The 22,725-nt window shown below is 40.2% G+C and overlaps 1 protein-coding gene across 1 annotated transcript in view; it reads left to right on the top strand.

Moving 5' to 3' along the window:
- Positions 1 to 22,725, top strand: part of LOC133452265 (MAGUK p55 subfamily member 7-like) — a 93,157-nt gene that overhangs the window by 17,946 nt on the left and 52,486 nt on the right. Inside the window, exons 4-6 of the mRNA XM_061731487.1 lie at positions 7,368 to 7,474; positions 9,766 to 9,843; positions 16,944 to 17,024. Coding sequence (XP_061587471.1) covers positions 7,368 to 7,474; positions 9,766 to 9,843; positions 16,944 to 17,024 — 266 coding nt within the window. The remainder of the gene's footprint in view (positions 1 to 7,367; positions 7,475 to 9,765; positions 9,844 to 16,943; positions 17,025 to 22,725) is intronic.

The raw sequence follows: 22,725 nt of genomic DNA on the forward strand, positions 1-22,725 counted from the left end.
TAGGGCCTTCGCACTGAAGGTGCTCGGGCCCTAATAATAATATAATAATAATAATAAAAAAAATACAAATAATTCCTACAGATACAATAGGGCCTTCGCACTGAAGGTGCTCGGGCCCTAATAACCTCAAGAGGGAAATTTGTTTGGAACTCCCATTTTTCTGACATTCAATGGAAAACAGGCTCCTTACCTATAAATTTGCAATCTCAAACAAATTAAAAGAAGTCCAATATAACATTTTACACCATATTTACCCCACCAACCAACTAATATCCACAGTTTCAGTTTAGTTTCAGTTTCAGTTTATTTTTATTTGTTAGAGAGGGACAACGTACATTAAGAAACATTTCATAAAATAAAATGTAAATGTACCCAATTGTAGCCAAAAGGCTAATTTACATTGGCAGTCCCCCTGCCAGAAATAATAGGCTAGTACCTAGTAAAAAAAGATTAAAACACAAGTACAAACACATCAGCAGTAACATATAACATATATAATTCAACCCTTACAATATACACAGTTCATCCCCACATCGGTAGTATACACATTAATGTTCACATCTTTGATGATCGATCAACCAATTCCTAAGATTATATTTGAAGACATTGTATGACATGGACTCTTTAATGTTCTGTGGGATGTTATTCCACTTAGGTGCTGTCTTATAAGAAAAAACCGATTGCCCAAATGCACTCTTTCTAAATGGGATTTTGCAGTCTCCTCTGGCTGTCCCTCTGGTAACTCTGGCTTCCCCTCCAGTAGCACCAGTTACAGAGGAGCGGAAATGGAATTGATTGCAGAGTGGGGGTGGTGCCAAGTTATTTCGAATTTTGTACATTAGGCAGCAGTTTTTAAAAAGAACAAGGTTTTCCCAACTTAATTGTCTATATTTTTGTAAAATTGCGCAATGATGAGAGAATCTTGGTTTTTTATCTAGTATTTTGAGTGCTTGTTTGTATAGAGAAATAACCGGTGTTATTGTGGTGATGTTAGCAATAGACCAGGTGGGTAGACAGTAGTTTATGTAGGATAGTATGAGAGAAAACATGTACATTTTCGCTGCCTCTGTGGACATGTGGTTCCTGAGATGCCGGAAATTTGCCAGAGTGAACTTGAGATTTTTACAGATCTTTGAAATATGATTTTTGAATGTGAGGTGACAGTCAATCACAATACCTAGATATTTATATTCTTTTACTATTTGGATCCTCTGTCCTGCAATAAAGACATCCGGTTCTCTGTGCACTTTGTTTGTTTTTGCAAAGAACATTGCAACCGTTTTAGTGTTGTTGAGTTGTAAACAGCAGTTATGTAACCAATCAGATATTTTGACCATGGCTCTCGTGAGTTGTGCAGCTGCATCAGAATGGTCTTTACCTTTCACAAAAATGACGGTGTCATCGGCATACATAATTACTTCACAGTCTTGACATGCATTTGGTAGATCGTTTATATATAGACTGAAGAGGATTGGCCCCAGGACCGAGCCTTGGGGTACCCCTGTACTAAGGTCTTTGAATGTAGAGATTGAGTTCCGGCTTTTAACACACTGAGTTCGAGAAGAAAGATATGATTTGAACCAGACAGATGAAAACTCAGAAAAGTTAAATTGACTAAATTTAGATTGCAAAATATTGTGATTGACTGTATCAAAAGCTTTTCGTAAATCCAAGAAAACAGCACCAACAACTCCACCCCTGTCACATTTGTAGACATTGATAGCAGATGTGTATTTTGTAAACATGACGAAGAAACCATCATACATTTGTTTTATGAATGTGAATACTTTAAGTTTCTGGAAAAAAATTAAAGAATTTTTTGACATACAAACTAAAAATGTAATTAAATTAGAAGCTAAAGACATCTTACTATATTACAAAAACCAAAATTACAAAATTCAATTCAATTCAATTCAATTCCATTTTATTTATATAGCGTCTAATACAACAAAAGTTGTCTCTAGACGCTTTCCAGAGACCCAGAACATGAACCCCCGAGCAGTTATTACATAAACAATGGCAGGTAAAAACTCACATAGTGGGAGAAAAACCTTAAGCCGAACAATTCAACAATTGGTCAACGTAATGATTCTTATTGCTAAGTTTCACATTCATAAGGCAAAATTCTCCAAATCCTGTCCATCCTTAGTTCCCTTTAAAGTTGATTTAAAAATGTATTTTGAGACGATACAATTAATAAAAAGAAATGTAATACCACTGTCAACCTCATAAAAGAAATGTTTACTGATATCTAAATGTATTGCCTTCCTATTACAGTATGTTAGTGTAATTGTAGTTATTTTTATGAAGAGAATAATTTTATATTTTTTGGACTATGATGATGCCTATGTATGTTTGTGTGTTTTTATATTATTGAATGATGTCTGCCATTTATTTTAATGTTATTGTATTTTCTGAATTTGAAATAAAGTTTCATACAAAAAAAAACAAAACAAAAAACAAAAAAAACTTTTCAAACTAAAACACAGACCGCTGCTTCCGCTGGGACCTTTCAAACTAAAACACGGACAAATAGATTCATTTTTTTATTTTTTTTTATTTTTTACATACAAATACGAATACGAGTTACAATGATATGTATCTAGATGTGTGTGTGTGTGTGTGTGTGTGTGTGTGTGTGTGTGTGTGTGTGTGTGTGTGTGTGTGTGTGTGTGTGTGTGTGTGTGTGTGTGTGTGTGTGTGTGTGTGTAAAAGAAAAAAAAGAATATATAGTTGTGATGATGGTATGATAATAATAGCAATGAAAACAACAATAGTAATAATGATAATATTCACAATCGTGATTATAATCAGAACCAACATGTATATAGTAATAATTTCACTGATCAAAATGAGTAGAGATTGAATGTCCCATGACAATTATACAGAAATATAATATGAAAATAAGGTACAAACAATAATAAATAAATTAAATACATGACATTGAAGTAAAATAATACAACCAGGTCCATCATAAGTAATGATATCAGTCTTCTAAATCAGTGGGAAAATGTCTTAACGCTTCATAATCTTTTGTGCTTTTGTTTCAGTTATTAGTTTTAAAGATTTTAAAAATAATCCAAATTCATTTAAAATAACAACAACTTTGGGGGATGACTTTAAATATCTATTTTAATGAATAAAGAATGTGGCTATACAGAGGATTACATTATAACAGAGCTCATCACTTTTGTTTTGTAAAAACATGCCAAATGTTATATTATCTCTAGTAATAGAAGTTGGGAAGGATAAAATCCTTCACTTTATCCATTTGTGGATGTCAAGCCTGACATTCAGATTCAAATAAACACATAAATATTCAAAAGATAACATCAAATGATCGAGCGGTACAAAAAGTCACGTGGATGGCTAATTCTACTTAACAACTTGTGCTTTTTATTATTTTACCTCTTTTCTTATCATTTTATTTCATTTTATTTGTTATTTACCGTTTAATTGTGTCTTGCCGCTTTTAATGTTGATGTAAAGCACTTTTAATGACGTTGTGTTGAATTGTGTGGAATTGTGCTACAGTATACACATAAACTTGCCTTGCTTATGGCCAGTACTCGAGTTGTAAAAAAAAGAATCAGGGGGGATGGTGGATTTGATCATATGGGGACAGATAATTTGTGCTGATAACAAATAATATAATATATTACAAATAATAGCAGTGACCAAAACACCTGCAGAAATACTGCAGGAATGACATAGCAGCAGTTAAATGCAGCCTTCTGTAAGCTTTAAATATCCACTGGGCTTACATCAAATACATCAAAACACAACAATAAAAAACACTTTTCTGAACTTATCAATATGACTCTGTCCTTCACAGGATAAGTAACATGGATCACTGCAAAAACTCAAAATCCTAACAAGAATATTTGTCTTATTTCTAGTTAAAATGTCTAATTTTGGTAAAAAAAAATCTCATTACACTTAAAACAAGACTCATCACTGGAAAAAATAATTTTCACCTGTTTCAAGTAGATTTTCACTTGAAATAAGTAGAAAAATCTGCCAGTGGAACAAGATTTTTTTGCTTGTAATAAGAAGATAAATCTTGTCCCACTGGCAGATTTTCCTACTTATTTCAAGTGAAAATTTACTTGAAACAGGTGAGAATTGTCAAATAAGTTATTTTTCTGGTGATATTTTTCTGGTGATGACTCTGAATGTTGACATAGCAGTAAAACCACATTCATTTATGAAATGACATAAGGGATGGAAAGGAGGGATGGCAGTTTTACAGGGGGGATGATTTGGACCGTTTTTTTATTTCAGGGGGGGATGCCACCCCCCTCAACTCGGGTACTGCTTATGATGTGCTCTACTCCATCTTAATCTTTTTAGACCTGATAAATGTATATGATATATGATATATGATATATATATATATATATATATATATATATATATATATATATATATATATATATATATATATATATATATATATATATATATATACTGATATATGTATGGTGGCTAATTTGACCAACAGCTCCAACAGCTTCCTGCTGTGTGCAGCCACTGCTGTATTGATCGCTCCAGGCTGATGTGTATTTGGCTCGACACGTATTGATGTGAAAAAGGACAATGTCTGTCACAGTCTGACCAGACAAACACTTCAAAAGTGCTCGCTAGAATTGGATGTTCAAATACAGTTTGTTTTTCAGTAGAAATCCAGACTTGTGGCTTTCCTGACCGGCATCTCCTGCAGAGTTTGGTGAGTGTTTGTTGTGGTTGTTGTTTGGAGTTCTTCTCTTCCAGTTTTTCCATTGAAAGGTCACAACAGCAAATCAGCTGTTCCCTTTAACCTATTTTTTTTGCATCTTTCTCTATCAAACCAAACCAACTGTGTGCTTATCTTTCACCACATCCAGAAATCTTTCTTTTTGGTCTTTCCTCTTTTTCTTCTACTAGTCATTATCCTTTCTCTTTACGTGGACAAAGCAAGTTACTGTTTTAGTCGCAGCAAATGTTGTTATGGCCTAAGAAAATAAGCAATCTTTGTATTCACAAATGAGTAAATGATCTGCACTTCTTCAGTATTAATATTATTATTAAATTGAATTACAAAAGTCCAAAAAAACAACAACCTTTTTATTTCCTCTAGCTTTGCTCTCTGCTACGGGAAAGTTCATTTTAATAAATCGGAACTTGTTCATTCTTAAACCCATGATTAAAAAAATGTAATCTATGTTAATATATAGCAGTATCTATAAATATAAATATTTATTATTTGGATTAACTATTTAAAATGTGTATATTATTTTACTCTTTAATAATATCCTTTTTGTTTTTAAAACACAGAAGTCAATCGTTTTCTTGGATATATACACAATAAACATTAAAAGATGTTTCTGTGTGCAGTGTAAGCATTTAACCACCAGGGGGCAGTGATATCTCGTTCATGAAAGACAGAGAAAAGGCAGTTTCTTTTCTTCTCCGTCTTCCCTTCACCCATAAAACAAAAGAAAATTCAATCAAATAACCAACAAACTTCAGCCAGGCTTTCATTGTCTGTTAGTTTATTCATTTGTTTCTTTTTTCTCACAGTGCGGATGATGTTGAGCTAAACTGAACACAGAGAACCTGCCAGGGCCGGCCCAAGCCTTTATCACTGCCAATAATACTGATTATTGATCATTCTATTACTGCCAATAATACTGATTATTGATCATTCTATTACTGCCAATAATACTGATTATTGATCACTCTATTACTGCCAATAATACTGATTATTGATCATTCTATTACTGCCAATAATACTGATTATTGATCATTCTATTACTGCTAATAATACTGATTATTGATCATTCTATTACTGCCAATAATACTGATTATTGATCATTCTATTACTGCCAATAATACTGATTATTGATCATTCTATTACTTACAGTTAGATTGTAATCCACAGGGATTAAGACCATGGAAGCAACAACAGATTAACAAATTTGCAGAAAAATATTTCTATTAATATTGATCAAAGTCAGCAACTGCCCCTACTGGCCACACAGAGAAGCAACAGGTCAAAGGTCAGAGAGCTGCACAGTTGCAGCAGAGTTGTTTCCATCATCCTACTGTCAGCCTGGCAGGTTTTTACCATCTATGGTTTTTAATCTGAAATGGAGCAAATTCAGCTACAAGAGCGGCCTGGGGTTGATTTACACTTAATATTTAAAGAGATATAGTACTAAGTGTGATACTGAGTGTCATCTACAGTGTAGGCTACTAAAAGAAACAAAATAATCAAATAGATCTGTTAGGCATCGGGCGGGCGGGGTTTTCTTCCCCAGTCCGGCTGGTGCTGAGTTGCACTCTGAGCGACACCTGCAGCTCGTCAGCTCATCAGGAGGAGAGCTTAAAGAGCGGGAGCTGCGAGCCGAGCATGGATGTATTATAGAACGAGCTGCGAGTTGTTGGGTGTGGGTTTGTCTTGTAATGTTGGTTAATGGTGGAGTACGATTAGTTAGTGGTTTACTTGTGTTCTGAGCCTGTTTATTTTCCAGTACCTGTGAGGAGGTTTTTTGTGCTCTTTTTTTAAGTGAGGTTTTTTGTTGTTCCACTTTCTGTGGATTCCCTGTGGGGGTTCTTTGGGTTCAAGATTAAACCACGCTGTGATTTTTGGCTAAAATTACTCCTGTTTTGTGTCGTGCAATTGAGTTCGAAGAAAACGTTCCATAACAGGATCATTTATAAACCATCTACTGTAAACACGTTATCAACTTTATTTTTGGTTTTAAATAAACTGCAACAGCAATGTGCAACAACAATTTGAAGTGGAACAACAAAGTACTACAAAAATTACAACTATAATTCATATTATTTATTGTGTTTTTGTACAATATCATACCTTTTATAATGTAGTAATCATCACTCACACAATAAAAAATAATGTACACTGTACACTGCACAAACTCAAAATCTTACCAGGAATATTTGTCTTATTTCTGGTTAAAATGTCTCATTTTTAGTCAAAAAATCTCATTACACTTAAAACAAGAGTCATCACCAGAAAAATAACTTATTTGACAATTTTCACCTGTTTCAAGTAAATTTTCAGTTGAAATAAGTAGAAAAATCTGCCAGTGGGACAAGATTTATCTTCTCATTACAAGCAAAAAAATCTTGTTCCACTGGCAGATTTTTCTACTTATTTTAAGTGAAAATCTACTTGAAACAGGTGAAAATTGTTGTTTTTTCCAGTGATGAGTCTTGTTTTAAGTGTAATGAGATTTTTTGACTAAAAATGAGACATTTTAACTAGAAATAAGACAAATATTCTTGTTAAGATTTTGTGTTTTTGCAGTGTAGTGCTTCACATTCACCCCTGCCCCCCCTGGTCCTGCAGGCGTGAGCAGCTGTCCTCCCCGTGATGTCTGCAGCAGAATCCCACAGCGATAGGGAGGAGGACTACAGGTTCCTCCACAGCATGCTCATGGAGAAGAAGGTCCACCTGCTTTTTAAGGTGAAGTTCCATATATCTCACTTTCCCAGGGCCCCCAAGCAAAGATGTGTGTCAGGGAAACCTGTTTTTGTAACATTTCAAGTGGATGAAGGAGTTGGTCCACAGTGATTCAGTTACACAGAGGAAACAGCTGTAGGTTCATCTAAAGCTGAGGTTCAAGCTGAAAAATAAATCCAGCTCAGCAACAAACTCTGCTGAGGGTAAACCAGGGTGATACGGAAGAGTATCAGGGCCAGGCAGGAGAAAAATATTTTAGAGGGGGAAAAAAAATGTTATTGTCGAGAATAATGTTTACAATTTTGAGAAAAAAGTATATATATATATATATATATATATATATATATATATATATATATATATATATATATATATATATATACTTTTTTCATTGTCAATGTCATTCTTGTCATGAATTCTTTTTAGCTTTCTGATCCTTGTATGTTTTATGTTTGTTTCTTGTTTTGATATTTTTTTATTTTTTGTAAAGTTACTTGTCCTTGTATGTATTTTCTTTTATATGAAACTGAATTTATTTTTCTGCTGCCATCTTGACCAGGACTCCCTGGCAGAAGAGATATTGTATCTCAATGGGACTTTCCTGGATAAATAAAGGATAAATAAAATAAATAAAATATAAATATATAATAATAAATTAATGAATAATTTTGTGAATAAAGTTGAAATTTCGAGAATAAAGTTGAAATACAATTTGGTGAATAAAGTGGAAATGTCTCCTCTCCATCAAATCCAGTTAGCAGAGACTGACAGCTCTGCAGCAGCAGCTGTAACTAACTAACTAACTAACTAACTAACTTACATCCTTGGAGTGGAACGTTAAGGGGACGTTTCTGAACTTATGCAACTGCATATGTGTGATATGTGTTTCAAATCAATATCGTCATCAAATTTTGACTTTTTTCTCGACATTTCCACTTTTTTCTCGAAGTGCATAATGAAAAAAAAATCTTCCTCCTCTAAAATATTATTATTTTTATTTTTCTCCTGCCTGGCCCTAATACTCTTCCATAGGGTGAGGACGTACGAGGTTAAAGAGTTAAATGTCAAAACATACCTCCAAATGTCTCATTTTATAAAGTAACAAATGTTCAAGAGAAAAGACTGGGATTTTGGACTTTTATAAACTCAAAAATTTGATTTAGTCAATTAAGTTCTGATTTAATAAACGTGTAATCTTGTGGTCAAATCCTTTCTGATTATGATGTGGACGACACATATCCGAGGTCTAAATGGTTCTGTGTATTGAATGGGACCATGTTCCCTCTTACTGGCTGCTGGGAGTAATCCTTTACTTTCTTCTAGAAAGAAGAATTTCAACATACGGAGAGGGTTTAGATATCATATTTCAGGGAGATTTGATATTCAGATCCCATTTATTTTGGGAAACTAGTTTAAATGATCAAAGAGTGATTATAATCTAAATGACTGAGTATATGAGTATATTACCAAAGTAAGACGTCATCAGTAACTTAAGAAACCCAGCAGGATAAAGTAGGGAGGAGGACGATGCAGGGAGTTTCTAACGAAGGGGAGGAATTTTAGGCTCTGCGTACATAAAATAATGAATTAATCTCACTAAATCATTAATATATAAGTGGGACTTCATCGTTCGACCTGATCAAGATAAGGCAGATTGTATGATCGTCTTAAAAATCATGAAGACACACGATTATATACTTTCCAGCTTTTTTTAAAAAGGAAATTGATTAATGGAGACATATCTTTTGAATTTTTTATAAATGTGTGTTTACAGCAAACCTTTCTACGGAAGAGTATCAGGGCCAGGCAGGAGAAAAATCAAAATAATATTTTAGAGGAAGATTATTTTTTCATTATGCACTTCGAGAAAAAAGTTGAAATGTCGAGAAAAAAGTTTAAATGTCGAGAATAATGTCAAAGTACAATTTCGAGAAAAAAGTCGAAATGTCAAGAAAAAAGTCGAAATTTCGACTTTATTCTTGAGATTGTATTTCAACATTAATCTCGACATTTCGACTTTTTTCTAGAAATTGTAATTCAACATTAATCTCGACATTTAAACTTTTTTCTCGACATTTCGACTTTTTTCCCAAAAGGCACAATAAAAAAAAAGTCTTCCCCTCTCAAATATTTTTTCTCCTGCCTGGCCCATACTCTTCCATACCTTTCAGAGAATTGTATCTCACCGTTAAAGAGACAACAAACGTCTAAGTTTAATAGAACTAGCAGCTGATGTGGACTGGCTTTCTGCTGCAGAGAAAGCTTTGTGTTTTTACTCTTTCCCTCTTTGACAGATCCATGAGCGGCTGAAGCGTTTTGGGAAGCGCAGCCCCGTCCCCGTCCAGGAGCATGCGGAGAGTCTGGCCTCAGACGTGCGTGACTCACTCCACACACCTTTCACAGATAGATACATACACATAGATATACAGCCACCAGGGACAGTCCGGCAGAAACAGACAGAGAGACCAGAAAAAGCTGCTTTTTTTCCCCTTTTTGTTCACGTTTCACCTCCAAATGTTTCTGCTGTGATACAGATGTCTTTCCTGCTGCACACAGAGACTCATGTGTGTCCCTTCTGCTGTATCTCAGTTATGGGACGTCGGCTCACTACTGTCATCTGAGTCTAGGGCTGGGGATCCATTCAAATGTCAAGAATCGATTCCATTCCGATTCAGAATTGATTATCAAGATTTAATTTCGATTCAATTCCGATATTGATTTGGGTTAGTTTTATTAAAACAGTTTTTTGAGCTGTTGCATGAATTATATGACTGTAGTTCTGGAACATATTACTACTAGTATTATATTGAGATTAAACAGCAAGTATTGCAGCTAATGATGCTGTAAGGACCAATCAGCTCCCAGAATGCTGATAGAACTGCTTTCAGAAACATTGTGGGGCAGAATTACCAAACAGATCCAGGGAGGAAACAGAGGACGAATGAAATCGCTTTTATTTTCTCCCACATTCCATTTACATTTTTTCCATTTTTGGTCTATTTCAGGTTTATTTTGAGAATTTGGTTTTTAGCATTTTATGCAAATGTAACCACAAGACAGTATATAAAGTAATGAAATATAGACAATTTATGCAATTATAACTGAAAACTTTAATGTTTTCATACCTTTAAACATATTTAAAGGCAAAAACATGGCACCAGTTATTCTTGTGTCCAACAAAACATTCCCTTTTTTGGGCATGAACAAAAAAATACCAAAAGTTGTAATGTAATGATGGGAAAAAAAAATTGATCTTTAGACATATGAATCGATTTATAGGAATTATTATGAGAATCGATTTAGAATCGGAAAAAAAACAATTTTTCCTATCTGGGATACGAGCGGCTTTGAAGATAAAAATATCACGTTAAATCAGATTGGCTGCAGCAGGGTCGACTAGTCGCGCTGCTAAGATCCTCTTTTGCATCGTGCTGTCACTCAGGTTGGAGGAATACAATTAATATCAGATTTAAGATGAAGTGACGGAGCATTCCCACGATAACTGTAATCCTAAATGTCATAAACAGTCTCCTCTCCACTCAGGTGGACGTTGTCTCCAACACACCAACTCTTTTGCACCTTTTTATTTTGTAATTCCTTTATACTTTTGCTCCATGATTTCCTGAACATGCTGGATGCTCTTTATTACCCTTCCTTCACTCCCAAAGTTCATCTAGTCTTTTCTCATCCCCTATTCTTCATTTTGCCCTCCTTTATCTCCTCCGTGTAGTTCCAGCCATGTTTCCATCCTGTCTCTCCTCCCTGCACTCGTCTCCTTCCCTTCGGCCCCCTCTGCTCTTGATTCAGCTCGACGGTCGCTCTCCGTCTGGCTTAACTCATCCAAACCCACTGGAAGGACCAGACTGTGGTTCTGTTTCCTCTCAGTGAGGCTTCTGTTTGCTCGCAGTGGAAACTAATGACCTCCATGCATTGTTGTCTCTGGATCAGGCCTGTAACATCTTGCAGCAGAAGAAGTCGTTACAGTAATATACAGTACGTTACAGTAAATACGCCTGACAGGACGGGCGACTGCACACCGTCCCTCGCTGCTCCTCTAAAAGCCTGCCGTCCACCGTCAAGGATGCCGTGCTTTCGTGGTCACTGCAGATTTGGGCATTTGTTTTTCCAAATGAGGCTGAGGACGAAAAAAAAGAAAAGAAAAGAAGATCAATCATATTTTTTGAGTCCCATCTCCTTCATCGTGTAGCCAAACAGAAAGAAAATGTAATCATGTGGGCAATACTAAGTACCCCAAGATTCTGGCTGCGTCCGAAATTCCATCCTTCCACCCTAATGAGTAGCAAAAACAGTATGTGAGATTTTTTAGTGCGATCGAAACATTAGTACGTACTCAATAGTATGTACTATCCGTACTCATTCTGGAGAAATTTATTAGTGTGGATTGATGGACACTAGCTAAGCAGAAACTTCCCACAATGCAATGCAGCGGTGTTTGGTTGCTAAGTGATACGTATATGTCATAAGTATAATATTAAGTATAATTAAAGCTGCAAGCAGCGATGAACGGGCCCTCGCACTCACGGCCACCGCCCCCCATAAGCATATCAGAAATTACACCACCCACGACTCTCTATGTCAAACCATTCAAAAGTTATAGCAGAAAATAGGGACAACCAATCAGAAGAAGGGGCGGTGCTAATTTTCACATTATGGTCAAGGACTCAATACCGAGTCCGATGACACCACCCACGACTCTCTATGTCAAACCATTCAAAGGTTATGGCAGAAAATAGTATTCTAGGGGGCGCTGTTGAGCTGTTAGGCCACGCCCATTAATGCAAACCATGAAATATCAAATTTATCGCCAGGCCTGGCTTGCATGCAAAATTTGCTGACTTTTGGGGAACTATCAAATATGGACCAATCAGATGAAGGGGGGGTGCGCTTGTTGGCGTCTAGCGTCGCCACGGTAACGCTTTTGAAAGAGAAAAGTAATGCGTGTTGTCACAGGATGGAGACGCACATTTTGATGTATAACACACCTGGGTGCACGTTACGGTTCGGGCCGTATTAACTGTCGAAGGAATGGCATAAATTGCTCCAAAATTACGCGATTAATTCTGAATGTTCAAAATGGCCGACTTCCTGTTCGGTTTCGGCCATGGCACCAAGAGACTTTTCTTTAAGTTGCGACATGAGACAGGTGTTACCGATTTTCGTTCATGTACGTCAACCCGTATTATGGGGCTTGAGGCACAACGTTTTTTCTGTCTGAACCAATCAGATGAAGGGTGGGTGCGCTTTTTGCCGTCTAGCGTCGCCACGGTAACGCTTTTGAAAGAGAAAAGTAATGCGTGTTGTCACAGGATGGAGACGCACATTTTGATGTATAACACACCTGGGTGCACGTTACGGTTCGGGCCGTATTAACGGCCGAAGGAATGGCATAAATTGCGCCAAAATTACACGAGTAATTCAAAATGGCCGACTTCCTGTTCGGTTTGGGCCATGGCGCCAAGAGACTTTTCTTTAAGTTACTCAATAGACATACTCAATAGTATGTACTATCCATACTCATTCTGGAGAAATGTATTAGTGTGGATTGATGGACACTAGCTAAGCAGAAACTTCCCACAATACAATGCAGCGCTGTTTGGTTGCTAAGTGCTGCGCAGATACTTAGCAACCAACAAAAATGGAGGATAGCGTTAGCGGTACCAAGCAAAGCTGCAGCAGCAGCTCCACCACCATCACGCTACGATTCAAATGTGAGTAATTAGGTGTGATTTCGCTTTGGTTTCCATAAGATATTAACCAGATGAGTTCATCATTTATCACATTATTGTGTGGGTAGATGTATTTGCAAAGTTTACGAATGAGAGAAAGGAGAAATGTCATCTTGTTTGGGCCAGTATAAAGGGGAAAGAGCGGAGCGGTGCTGCTACTGCTGCTGTGACAGGAGTTGTTGCCATGGTTACCATGGTAACAACTCCCCCTCCCAACGGCAGGAAGTGACGTGTGGCTCTGAGTAGTACGTCTGAATTAATGCATACTACTGATATTTACTCAAGTGTGCCGAACTTAAGTATACTTTTTGAGTATATATTGTTTAGTATGGTATTTCGGACGCACCGTTGAAGTAGTTGCTTCGTCTCTCACGTGTGGAGGAACCAGGAGGCTGTTTTTCTGTTCAACATTGCTTCGGTTCATGAAGGTTTTGGGAGTTTCACTTCTGCACGGCCCTCTCAGGGAGCAGCCGCAGCATTTCACCGGCTGAGGTCTGTACTACGACTAGGCCATTCTTAAATGATGATTATTATGGCGCTTTTCCACTAGTTCCTACTCAGCCCGACTAGACTCGGTTTGGTTCTTTTCCACTAAAGGTCTAACGTGAAGAGTAGATACTTTTCTGTATCTATTCTGCCGAGGTTCTAAGCTGCTGAGTCGGCTGTATCTGACATCATCACACTACAGGCCACCGATTGGTCGGGGGGTTGGAGTCAGACGTCTGAGTCAGGAGGAGGAAATCAGAGAAAGAGACTCTGACGGATTCTTGTTCATTTTATTCAACCAGCAACTGCAGCAAAAGTCTGTTTCATGATCCAACTCTGAGGTGCAGATGTTCATAAACCTGGTGCTGAGGAGAGAATTAAAAACTGATCTAGACGGAGATAAGGAACGACCAGATCTACCAGGAGCTCTGTCTCTTCATAGCTGCTCACGGCTCCAACTGACTTTTCAGCAGCGCAGAGACAAACTAACAAAAAAATTAAAAAGCGTCACTGCTTGAAGCTTCTCCCACTCTCAATTTTTAACTTGATATCAAACACAAGCCACAGACCCAGCAGCACAAATATCATCTCCTCCAGGTTCTACATCTTTAGTGTTGTTGTCTTCTTCATTTAGATCACACAATCAAATACGTCACAGCAGCTTCGCTCCAACCTCCTACTTCTGTTCCAAGTGCTGGATTGTTATGGAAAAGAAACCAGGCCAAGTTGAGATGAGTAGAGTAGGTTCTAGTGTAAAAGCGCCATTATTGTATTTTCTACCAATCTCATGTTTATTTGCCAGAGTGCTTTGGAGCGTTTTCCTGCTGCATGCACCAACCTTGAGCAAGCTTTAGCTGCAAGATAGATGGTTTTGCCTTCAGAAGAAGCTGCACTTAATGAATAAATACAATTTACTGAAAAGTGTTATTTTTTGATGACTTCAGTTCACTGAGTCTGTTAAGTAACAAAAAAACACAGTTGTGGGGACCACTCGATGCAACATCTTTAAGTAACTCTTCAGTTCCAGCCCTCTGATAGTACGGAAAAGTATTAGGGTCATGCAGGAGAAAAAATATTTGAGAGGGGAAGATTTTTTTTTTTATTGTGCACTTTGAGAAAGAAGTCGAAGTGTCGAGATTAATGTTGAAATACAATTTTGTGAATAAAGTTGAAATGTCTCCTCTCCATCAAATCCAGTTAGCAGAGAGACTGACAGCTCTGCACCAGCAGCCATAACTAACTAACTAACTAACTAACTTTCTGAAGTTATGCAACTGCATACAGTATATGTGATATGTGTTGCAAATCAATATCGTCATCAAATTTTGACTTTTTTCTCGATATTTCAGATTTTTTCTCAACATTTTGAATTTTTTCTCGAAATTGTACTTCAACATTAATCTCGACATTTCGACTTTTTTCTCGAAGTGCATAATAAAAAAAATATATACATAATTTTTCTCCTGCCTGGCCCTAATACTCTTATGTATGATTGTGAGAGGAGTTCACTGTTCACACAGTTGCTGGATTTCACATGATGAAAGGTTTTTGCGACATTTGACAGTTTTTTTCTCCATTCAAGGTGTTTCCATCGGTTCTCAGTTTTTTGCGATATTTGAGTTTCGCGTAATTCTAGTGGTAATGGAAACTCGCCTAATGATTGCAAGGCATCCAGGTTATGTGGCTGCAGAACAATCCCAGACCCCCTCCCTCCTCCACTGATGTGCTGTTTGGTTTTTGCTCACCTGCTGATGATCATCAGGGGTTGGCCATGATCAGCTCCTGGCTGCAGCTTCCCCTCTTTAATACTTAGTACTTAGTAGTGCCTGCATGATTTTTTATTTATTTATTTATTTAAAGGTTTAGTTATCAGGGACAATGCACATTAATACTACATTTAAACACATGTAAAATATGCCAGAATTAGCCAAAAAGGCTATTTTGCATCTGCTGTCCCTGGACTGGTGTAAAATATTCAACCTAAAAGAAAAATTATTAAGATATAATCAATAAAACATTTCCATATAAGAAGGCTACATCAGAATAAAGATTAAAAGGTAAGAGACTAAGCTAAAATACATACACACACAGGTTAACATAAGCTCAACAACAGATAATTGCTACAAACGAAAACAGAAACAACATGAAGCAGCAACAGTTACATCAACATTAATAACACAAGACACAGTAACACACTAACTAAAAACACAAAAAACAAATATGTCTGGAGCCGCAAAAAATGAAAAGTCTTGTATAAGCCTTAGAATGAAGGCAAATGGCGAATGTCGAGAAAAAAGTAGAAATGTCGAGAAAAAAGTCAAGATTTCGAGAAAAAAGTCAAAATGTTGAGGAAATAGTCAAAATTTCGAGAAAAAAAGTCGAAAATTCGAGAAAAAAGTCAAAATGTCGAGCAAAAAGTCAAAATGTCAAGATTAATGTTGAAGTACAATCTCGAGAAAAAGTCGATATGTTGAGAAAAAAAGTCGAAATGTCGAGAAAAAAGTCGAAATGTCGAGATTAAAAAGGAAAGGAAAAAGGAAGAAAAAAGAGGGAAAAAAAGAAGGAAAAGAAAAAAAAGAAGAAGAATAAAGAAAAAAAGAAAAAAAAGAGGAAAAAGAAGGAAAAAAAAGGTCAAACATTTTTGTAAAAGCTCCAGGAGCCACTAGGGCAGCGCTAAAGAGCCACATGCGGCTCTAGAGCCACATGCGGCTCTAGAGCCGCGGGTTGCCGACCCCTGAACTAGACAAACTAATAGGCAACATGACAGGTGACATCAGACAAACACCGACAAGCAGGGCAGCAAGCCAGGAAAATTAAGCACAAAAATGTAATGTTGACAGCCTTGGCCACTAATTAACCACTTTTTTAGATAAAATTTAAAAGAAGCATAATTTGATTGGTTTCTAATCTCAGTGGGTATGAAGTTCCACTCACGAGCAGCCCAGTCAAACAAATAGTCTCACTCCAAATAAAGTTAAACGCCGTTGTTCATTTGGCATGGGATTTGCATGACACTAAGACCCTCTATGATCACATGATTTTTATTAATTTAAAAATGATTAAAATAGGGATAAATAACTAATCTAACTGTATGGCTGAACGTGACTGAGCCCGTCTCTCTGCTGGTTTCTGGTTCTTGGCTATAGCCTACAACAAACCTCACATTGGCAATAATACAAATGTATACTTTGAACTGTTAAATAAAATGCATCTTGCATGTGTATTTGTTTTTCTTTCAGCTGGGAGAGGAACTCCTGCACCAAAGCTGGGGAGAGGAAGTGGGAGAACTGGTCGCCCTGTTTTCCAAGCCTCACTTCAAGGTGAACAGAATCTCCTCACGCAGGGCCGATCCAGGCCTCTATTACTGCCAATAATACTGATTATTGATCATTCTATTACTGCCAATAATACTGATTATTGATCATTCTATTACTGCCAATAATACTGATTATTGATCATTCTATTACTGCCAATAATACTGATTATTGATCATTCTATTACTGCCAATAATACTGATTATTGATCATTCTATTACTGCCAATAATACTGATTATTGATCATTCACACACCCACTATAAACTTATTTCATGTTCTTCCCTGTCATTACAAATACACTTGTAAAACTAGATGTAAGAACTTTTTGTTGTAGTTAGATTGTAATCCACAGTGATTAAGACCATGGAAGCAGAACAACAGATTAACAAACTTGCAGAAAAATCTTTCTTTAATATTTTACAAAGTCAGCAACTGCCCCTACTGGCCACACAGAGAAGCAGCAGGTCAAAGGTCAGAGAGCTGCACAGTCGCAGCAGAGTTGTTTCCATCATCCTACTGTCAGCCTGGCAGGTTTTTACCATCTATGGTTTTTAATCTGAACTGGAGCAAATTCAGCTACAAGAGCGGCCTGGGGTTGATTTACACTTAATATTTAAAGTGATATAGTACTAAGTGTGATACTGAGTGTGATACTGAGTGTCATCTACAAAAAAAACTAAATAATCTAATAGATCATTTATAAAACATTTACTGTAAACACGTTATCTACTTTATTTCTGGTTTTAAATAAACTGCAACAGCAATGTGCAACAATAATTTGAAGTCTAGTCTGTTAACAATATTGTTTATGTAATAATATTAATTATTGTGTTTTTCTACAATAACATACCTTTTATAATGTATGAATCATCACTCACACGTAAAATAATGTTGTTTTTTTAACTCTTGGGGGCCCCCTAGTGGTCACGGGGCCCTAAGCAGCCGCTTAGTTCATTTATGCCTTGGGCCGGATCTGTCCTCACGTGATTTGCAGTCAGACAGATCAGGTAGTCGGATCAGAATCTGCTAGAAGCTGAGGGAAGATACTTACCAAGTGTATAGAGAGTCTGCATTGACGTCACTTCCCCACTGGACCAGCCCCCTTACTCTCACTGAGTGGCAAAAACAGCTGCAACTAGTGGAGAAGACGGGATAACAGCTGATTATCAGCTTAAATTAAAGTCACTTGGACTTGACAGTGACCCGTACAGTTACCCCAAGAACCAGTGATCCATGGACATTAATATTTGGTACAGTTACCAAGAACCAGTGATCCATGGACATTAATATTTGGTACAGTTACCAAGAACCAGTGGTCCATGGACATTAATATTTGATACAGTTACCAAGAACCAGTGGTCCATGGACATTAATATTTGGTACAGTTACCAAGAACCAGTGATCCATGGACATTAATATTTGGTACAGTTACCAAGAACCAGTGGTCCATGGACATTAATATTTGATACAGTTACCAAGAACCAGTGGTCCATGGACATTAATATTTGGTAAAGTTACCAAGAACCAGTGATCCATGGACATTAATATTTGGTACAGTTACCCCAAGAACCAGTGGTCCATGAACATTAATATTTGGTACAGTTACCAAGAACCAGTGGTCCATGGACATGAATATTTGGTACAGTTACCAAGAACCAGTGGTCCATGGACATGAATATTTGGTACAGTTACCAAAAACCAGTGGTCCATGGACATGAATATTTGGTACAGTTACCAAGAACCAGTGGTCCATGGACATTAATATTTGGTACAGTTACCAAGAACCAGTGGTCCATGGACATTAATATTTGGTACAGTTACCAAGAACCAGTGGTCCATGGACATTAATATTTGGCCACGAATCCAGTTTCCTGATATTTATATGTACTTCACTAGCAAGGACCACGCCATCAACAGGATAGGTTTAAATGATTTATTGATACGAAGATGATGACGATGACGATGACGATGGTGATGATGATGGCGATGACGATGACAATGACGATGATGATGATCTATGGGTCGGTCGATGCGTTGTAGGGAAGCTGGTAGGGAATCCGCCGCAGCGCCCGGGCAACGACGAACCCCCAAAACCGTGGATTATTTAAGGAGATGAGACTGAGCGGATCTGAGGTCGCTAAGATCTGAGCGAATGTAGCGATGATAGTTGGGAGGACCATCGACCCACGGGCTGTATGAGGTGCTCTGGGATACGTAGCGGGAGGCTGAAGTGGCGGCTCCAATCCGAAGGAGTGACCGGAGTAGTGCGTTGGGGAGATGCCAGATAAGGAGAGTATATGGCGGAAGCGATGGTGAAACCAGAACTGGTGACGACTGTCCTGACTCGGACTCAAGGATCTGTCGAAGATGTGCTCTGTGTTTTCCAGGAAGACAAGTAGTTGGCCAGGGTCTCGAAGTATTCAGGGGCGATTGGTCTTCGGGGATGAGAAACGAGAAAGAGAGTCGGTGATGGTGGTGGAGTGACCGGGGACATGCGCTGCATGGAGGATAAATTGATGTATGGTGGAGTGCCAGACTAGACGGCGCATGAACGGCATGATAGATGTGGAGTTGGAGCGTCCTTTATTAATTATGTCGATACTTATCGATATGAAGATGATGGCGAAGAGATGACGATGATGATGGCGATGAATGATGATGGCGATGATGATAGTGATGACGATGATGATGATGGTGATGACGAAGGCAAAGACGATAACGATGAAGACGGTGATAACGATGACGATGCCGATGACGATGGCGAAGATGATGGCGATGATGATGGCGATGACGAAGGCGATGACGAAGGCGATAACGATGACGATGAAGATGGCGATAACGATGACGATGCCAATGATGATGGCGAAGATGATGGCGATGAAGATGATGGCGATGACGAAGGCGATGACGAAGGCGATGACGAAGGCGATGACGAAGGCGATGACGATGACGATGCCGATGCAAATGATTATGGCAATGACGATGGCAATGACGATGATGATCTATGGTTCGGTCGATACGTTGTGGTATTCGTTTGCACGCTCTGAGGGCCATCCTGCTGCGAACCATCTGCCATCGTAAAAGCCCCCAAAACCGATTGAAGGAGCAGCATCAGTGTATGGATTGATGTCGTGGGGGTGAGCCAGTTGGTCATCATGAAGAAAGTGATCCCCTTCCAGGTGGCAAGGAGGTTGAGCCACAACGAAGCTCGGCACGGCTCGAGTTGTCTGGGGAGATGGGAGACAGAGATGGAACAGCGGAAGCGATGGATGGCAAGTGGGAGATGAAGGCCCGCCCTTGGGGAATAATGCGCATGGCAAAATTGAGGTGGCCCAGGAGGGAGAGGAGTTGGCGTTTGGTGCAGCCTGGGGCTAAGAGGAAATAAGAAGACTGATAAATAAGAAGACTGATTCGGTTGAGCTTTTCGGTTGGAAGAGAAGCCTGAAACAGATCCGTATCGAGAGTGATACCGAGGAATTCGAGGTAGGTGGAGGGGCCCGCCGTTTTCTCAGCGGACAATGGAACCCCGAGTTCGGAGAAAACGGAAGTCAGGGTGACCAGGCCAGAAGCGGGTGGCGATGAGAGAGGGGTAACGATGAGGAATCATTCAAGAGATGGACGAGGAAGGAATGCCGTGGTTGTTGGAGAGGATCCAGCAGAGGGCCTCTGAAGGTGTCGAAAAGTTAGGGGCTGCTCTTACGGCCGAAGGTGAGCCTGACTGCAAGTAGTATGCACCTCGCCAGTGGACGCTGAAGTACACCAGCCCGGAAGCGGGTGGCGATGAGAGAGGGTGCCAGAAACCCTGGCCGGATCTAGCGGCTGTAGTTGGTGGAGGTGGGCTGGGGGGGGGGGGGCAGTGGCATCCCGGTGCCAGTAACCCCGGCTGAAGTTAGCTGTTGTAGGTGCTGGAGGTGGATTAGGTGCTGGAGGTGGGCTGAGGGGGGCAGTGGCATCCCGGTGCCAGAAACCCCGGCCGGATCTAGCTGCTGTAGTTGGTGGAGGTGGGCTGAGGGGGGGCAGTGGCATCCCGGTGCCAGTAACCCCGGCTGAAGTTAGCTGTTGTAGGTGCTGGAGGTGGATTAGGTGCTGGAGGTGGGCTGAGGGGGGCAGTGGCATCCCGGTGCCAGAAACCCCAGCCAGATCTAGCTGCTGGAGTGGCATCCCGGTGCCAGAAACCCCAGCCGGATCTAGCTGCTGTAATGGCATCCCGGTGCCAAGGACCCTGGGTGAGGGAGGGAGGAGACTGCTGGTGTGGGTGGAAATCCGCCCTGCGACGACGGCTATGGGCTGATCCGGATTGTCCGCGTCCTCTTCCCTCCGATGGCGGAGGTGGGCTGGAAAGGCTGGAAGACGGTGAGCTGCAGTGATGCCGGATGTTCAGAAGGGATGAACCGGGTGGAATGTGGACGACTGAAGAGACAAAAGTTTCTGGGCGGCTGTCGGGCTCGGGAGAGCGGTGTTTCAGGCACGGCGGCGGCTGAGGAGTTTACCTCCTCCGAAACATGGCGGGGTGTGCTAGCATCCCGGTGCTAGTAACACCGCTGAGTTAGCTGTTGTAGTTGCCGCGGGTGGGCTGAGGGGGGTGCTAGCATCCCGGTGCTAGCGGCCCTGGCTGAGTTAGCTGTTGTAGGTGCTGAGGGTGGGCTGGGGGGGCAAGCAACCCGGTGCTAGTTACCCCGGCCCCGAAGTTAACTGTTGTAGGTTTGTTTGCGCAGGTTTGGCCGGAACTGGAGAAGTGCAGGAAGCGAAAGCGTTGGGATGACGGGCGGCGGGACCAGCCGCGGACAGGGCGAAACGAGCAGCTGCCCGCGGGGCCGGAACGAGTCGAGGAAGAAAACCGGGCCGAAATGCGGTGGGAGGGAGGCCAGGCACTGGCCGGAACTGGGGAACGGCGGGAAGCGAAAGCGTTGGGATGACGGACGGTGGGATTAGCTGTGGACGGGGTGAAATGAGTAGTTGCCTGCGGGGCCGGAACGGGTTGAGGAAGGAAACTGGGTTGAAATGCGGTGGGAGGGATGCCGGGTACCGACATCACGATGCCGGTGGCCCCCAACCGAGGTAACCTGTTGGGACTGATGGAGCTGGGAAGCAGAGGATCCTGGCAACCCGGTGCCAAGAGCCCCTTCTAGCGCTGGCGGTTGAGGCTGCTGAATGAGCATAGCGGGGGTTTCTGGCATCCCGGTGCTAATAACCCCGGCTGAGTTAGCTGTTGTAGGTGCCGGGGGTGGAATGGGGGGGGGGCCTAGCATCCCGGTGCTAGCAACCCCGGCCGGATCGCTGCTGTACTTGCTGGAGGTGGGAGCTAGCAACCCGGTGCTAGCAACCCCGGCTGGATCGCTGCTGTACTTGCTGGAGGTGGGCGCTAGCAACCCGGTGCTAGCAACCCCGGCCGGATCGCTGCTGTACTTGCTGGAGGTGGGAGCTAGCAACCCGGTGCTAGCAACCCCGGCCGAAGTTAGCTGTTGTACTTGCTGGGGGTGGGCTGAGGTGGGAGCTAGCAACCCCGGCCGAAGTTAGCTGTTGTAGTTGCTGGAGGTGGGCAGTGTAACGATGGAATCAATTATGTTTTCACACGGACGGCTTAAGGTGAAAGACCGCTCATGTGCAGTTGAGGTTCCTGCAATGAGGCAACGTTGTTCGGAGATTATGTTTAACGAGAATGTTAATAAAAGACCTTGTGAGTAAAGGTAATGCTCAACATCCGGT

Source organism: Cololabis saira, chromosome 10 (genome assembly GCF_033807715.1).
Source record: "Cololabis saira isolate AMF1-May2022 chromosome 10, fColSai1.1, whole genome shotgun sequence".
In the NCBI taxonomy this organism is placed as follows: domain Eukaryota; kingdom Metazoa; phylum Chordata; class Actinopteri; order Beloniformes; family Belonidae; genus Cololabis; species Cololabis saira.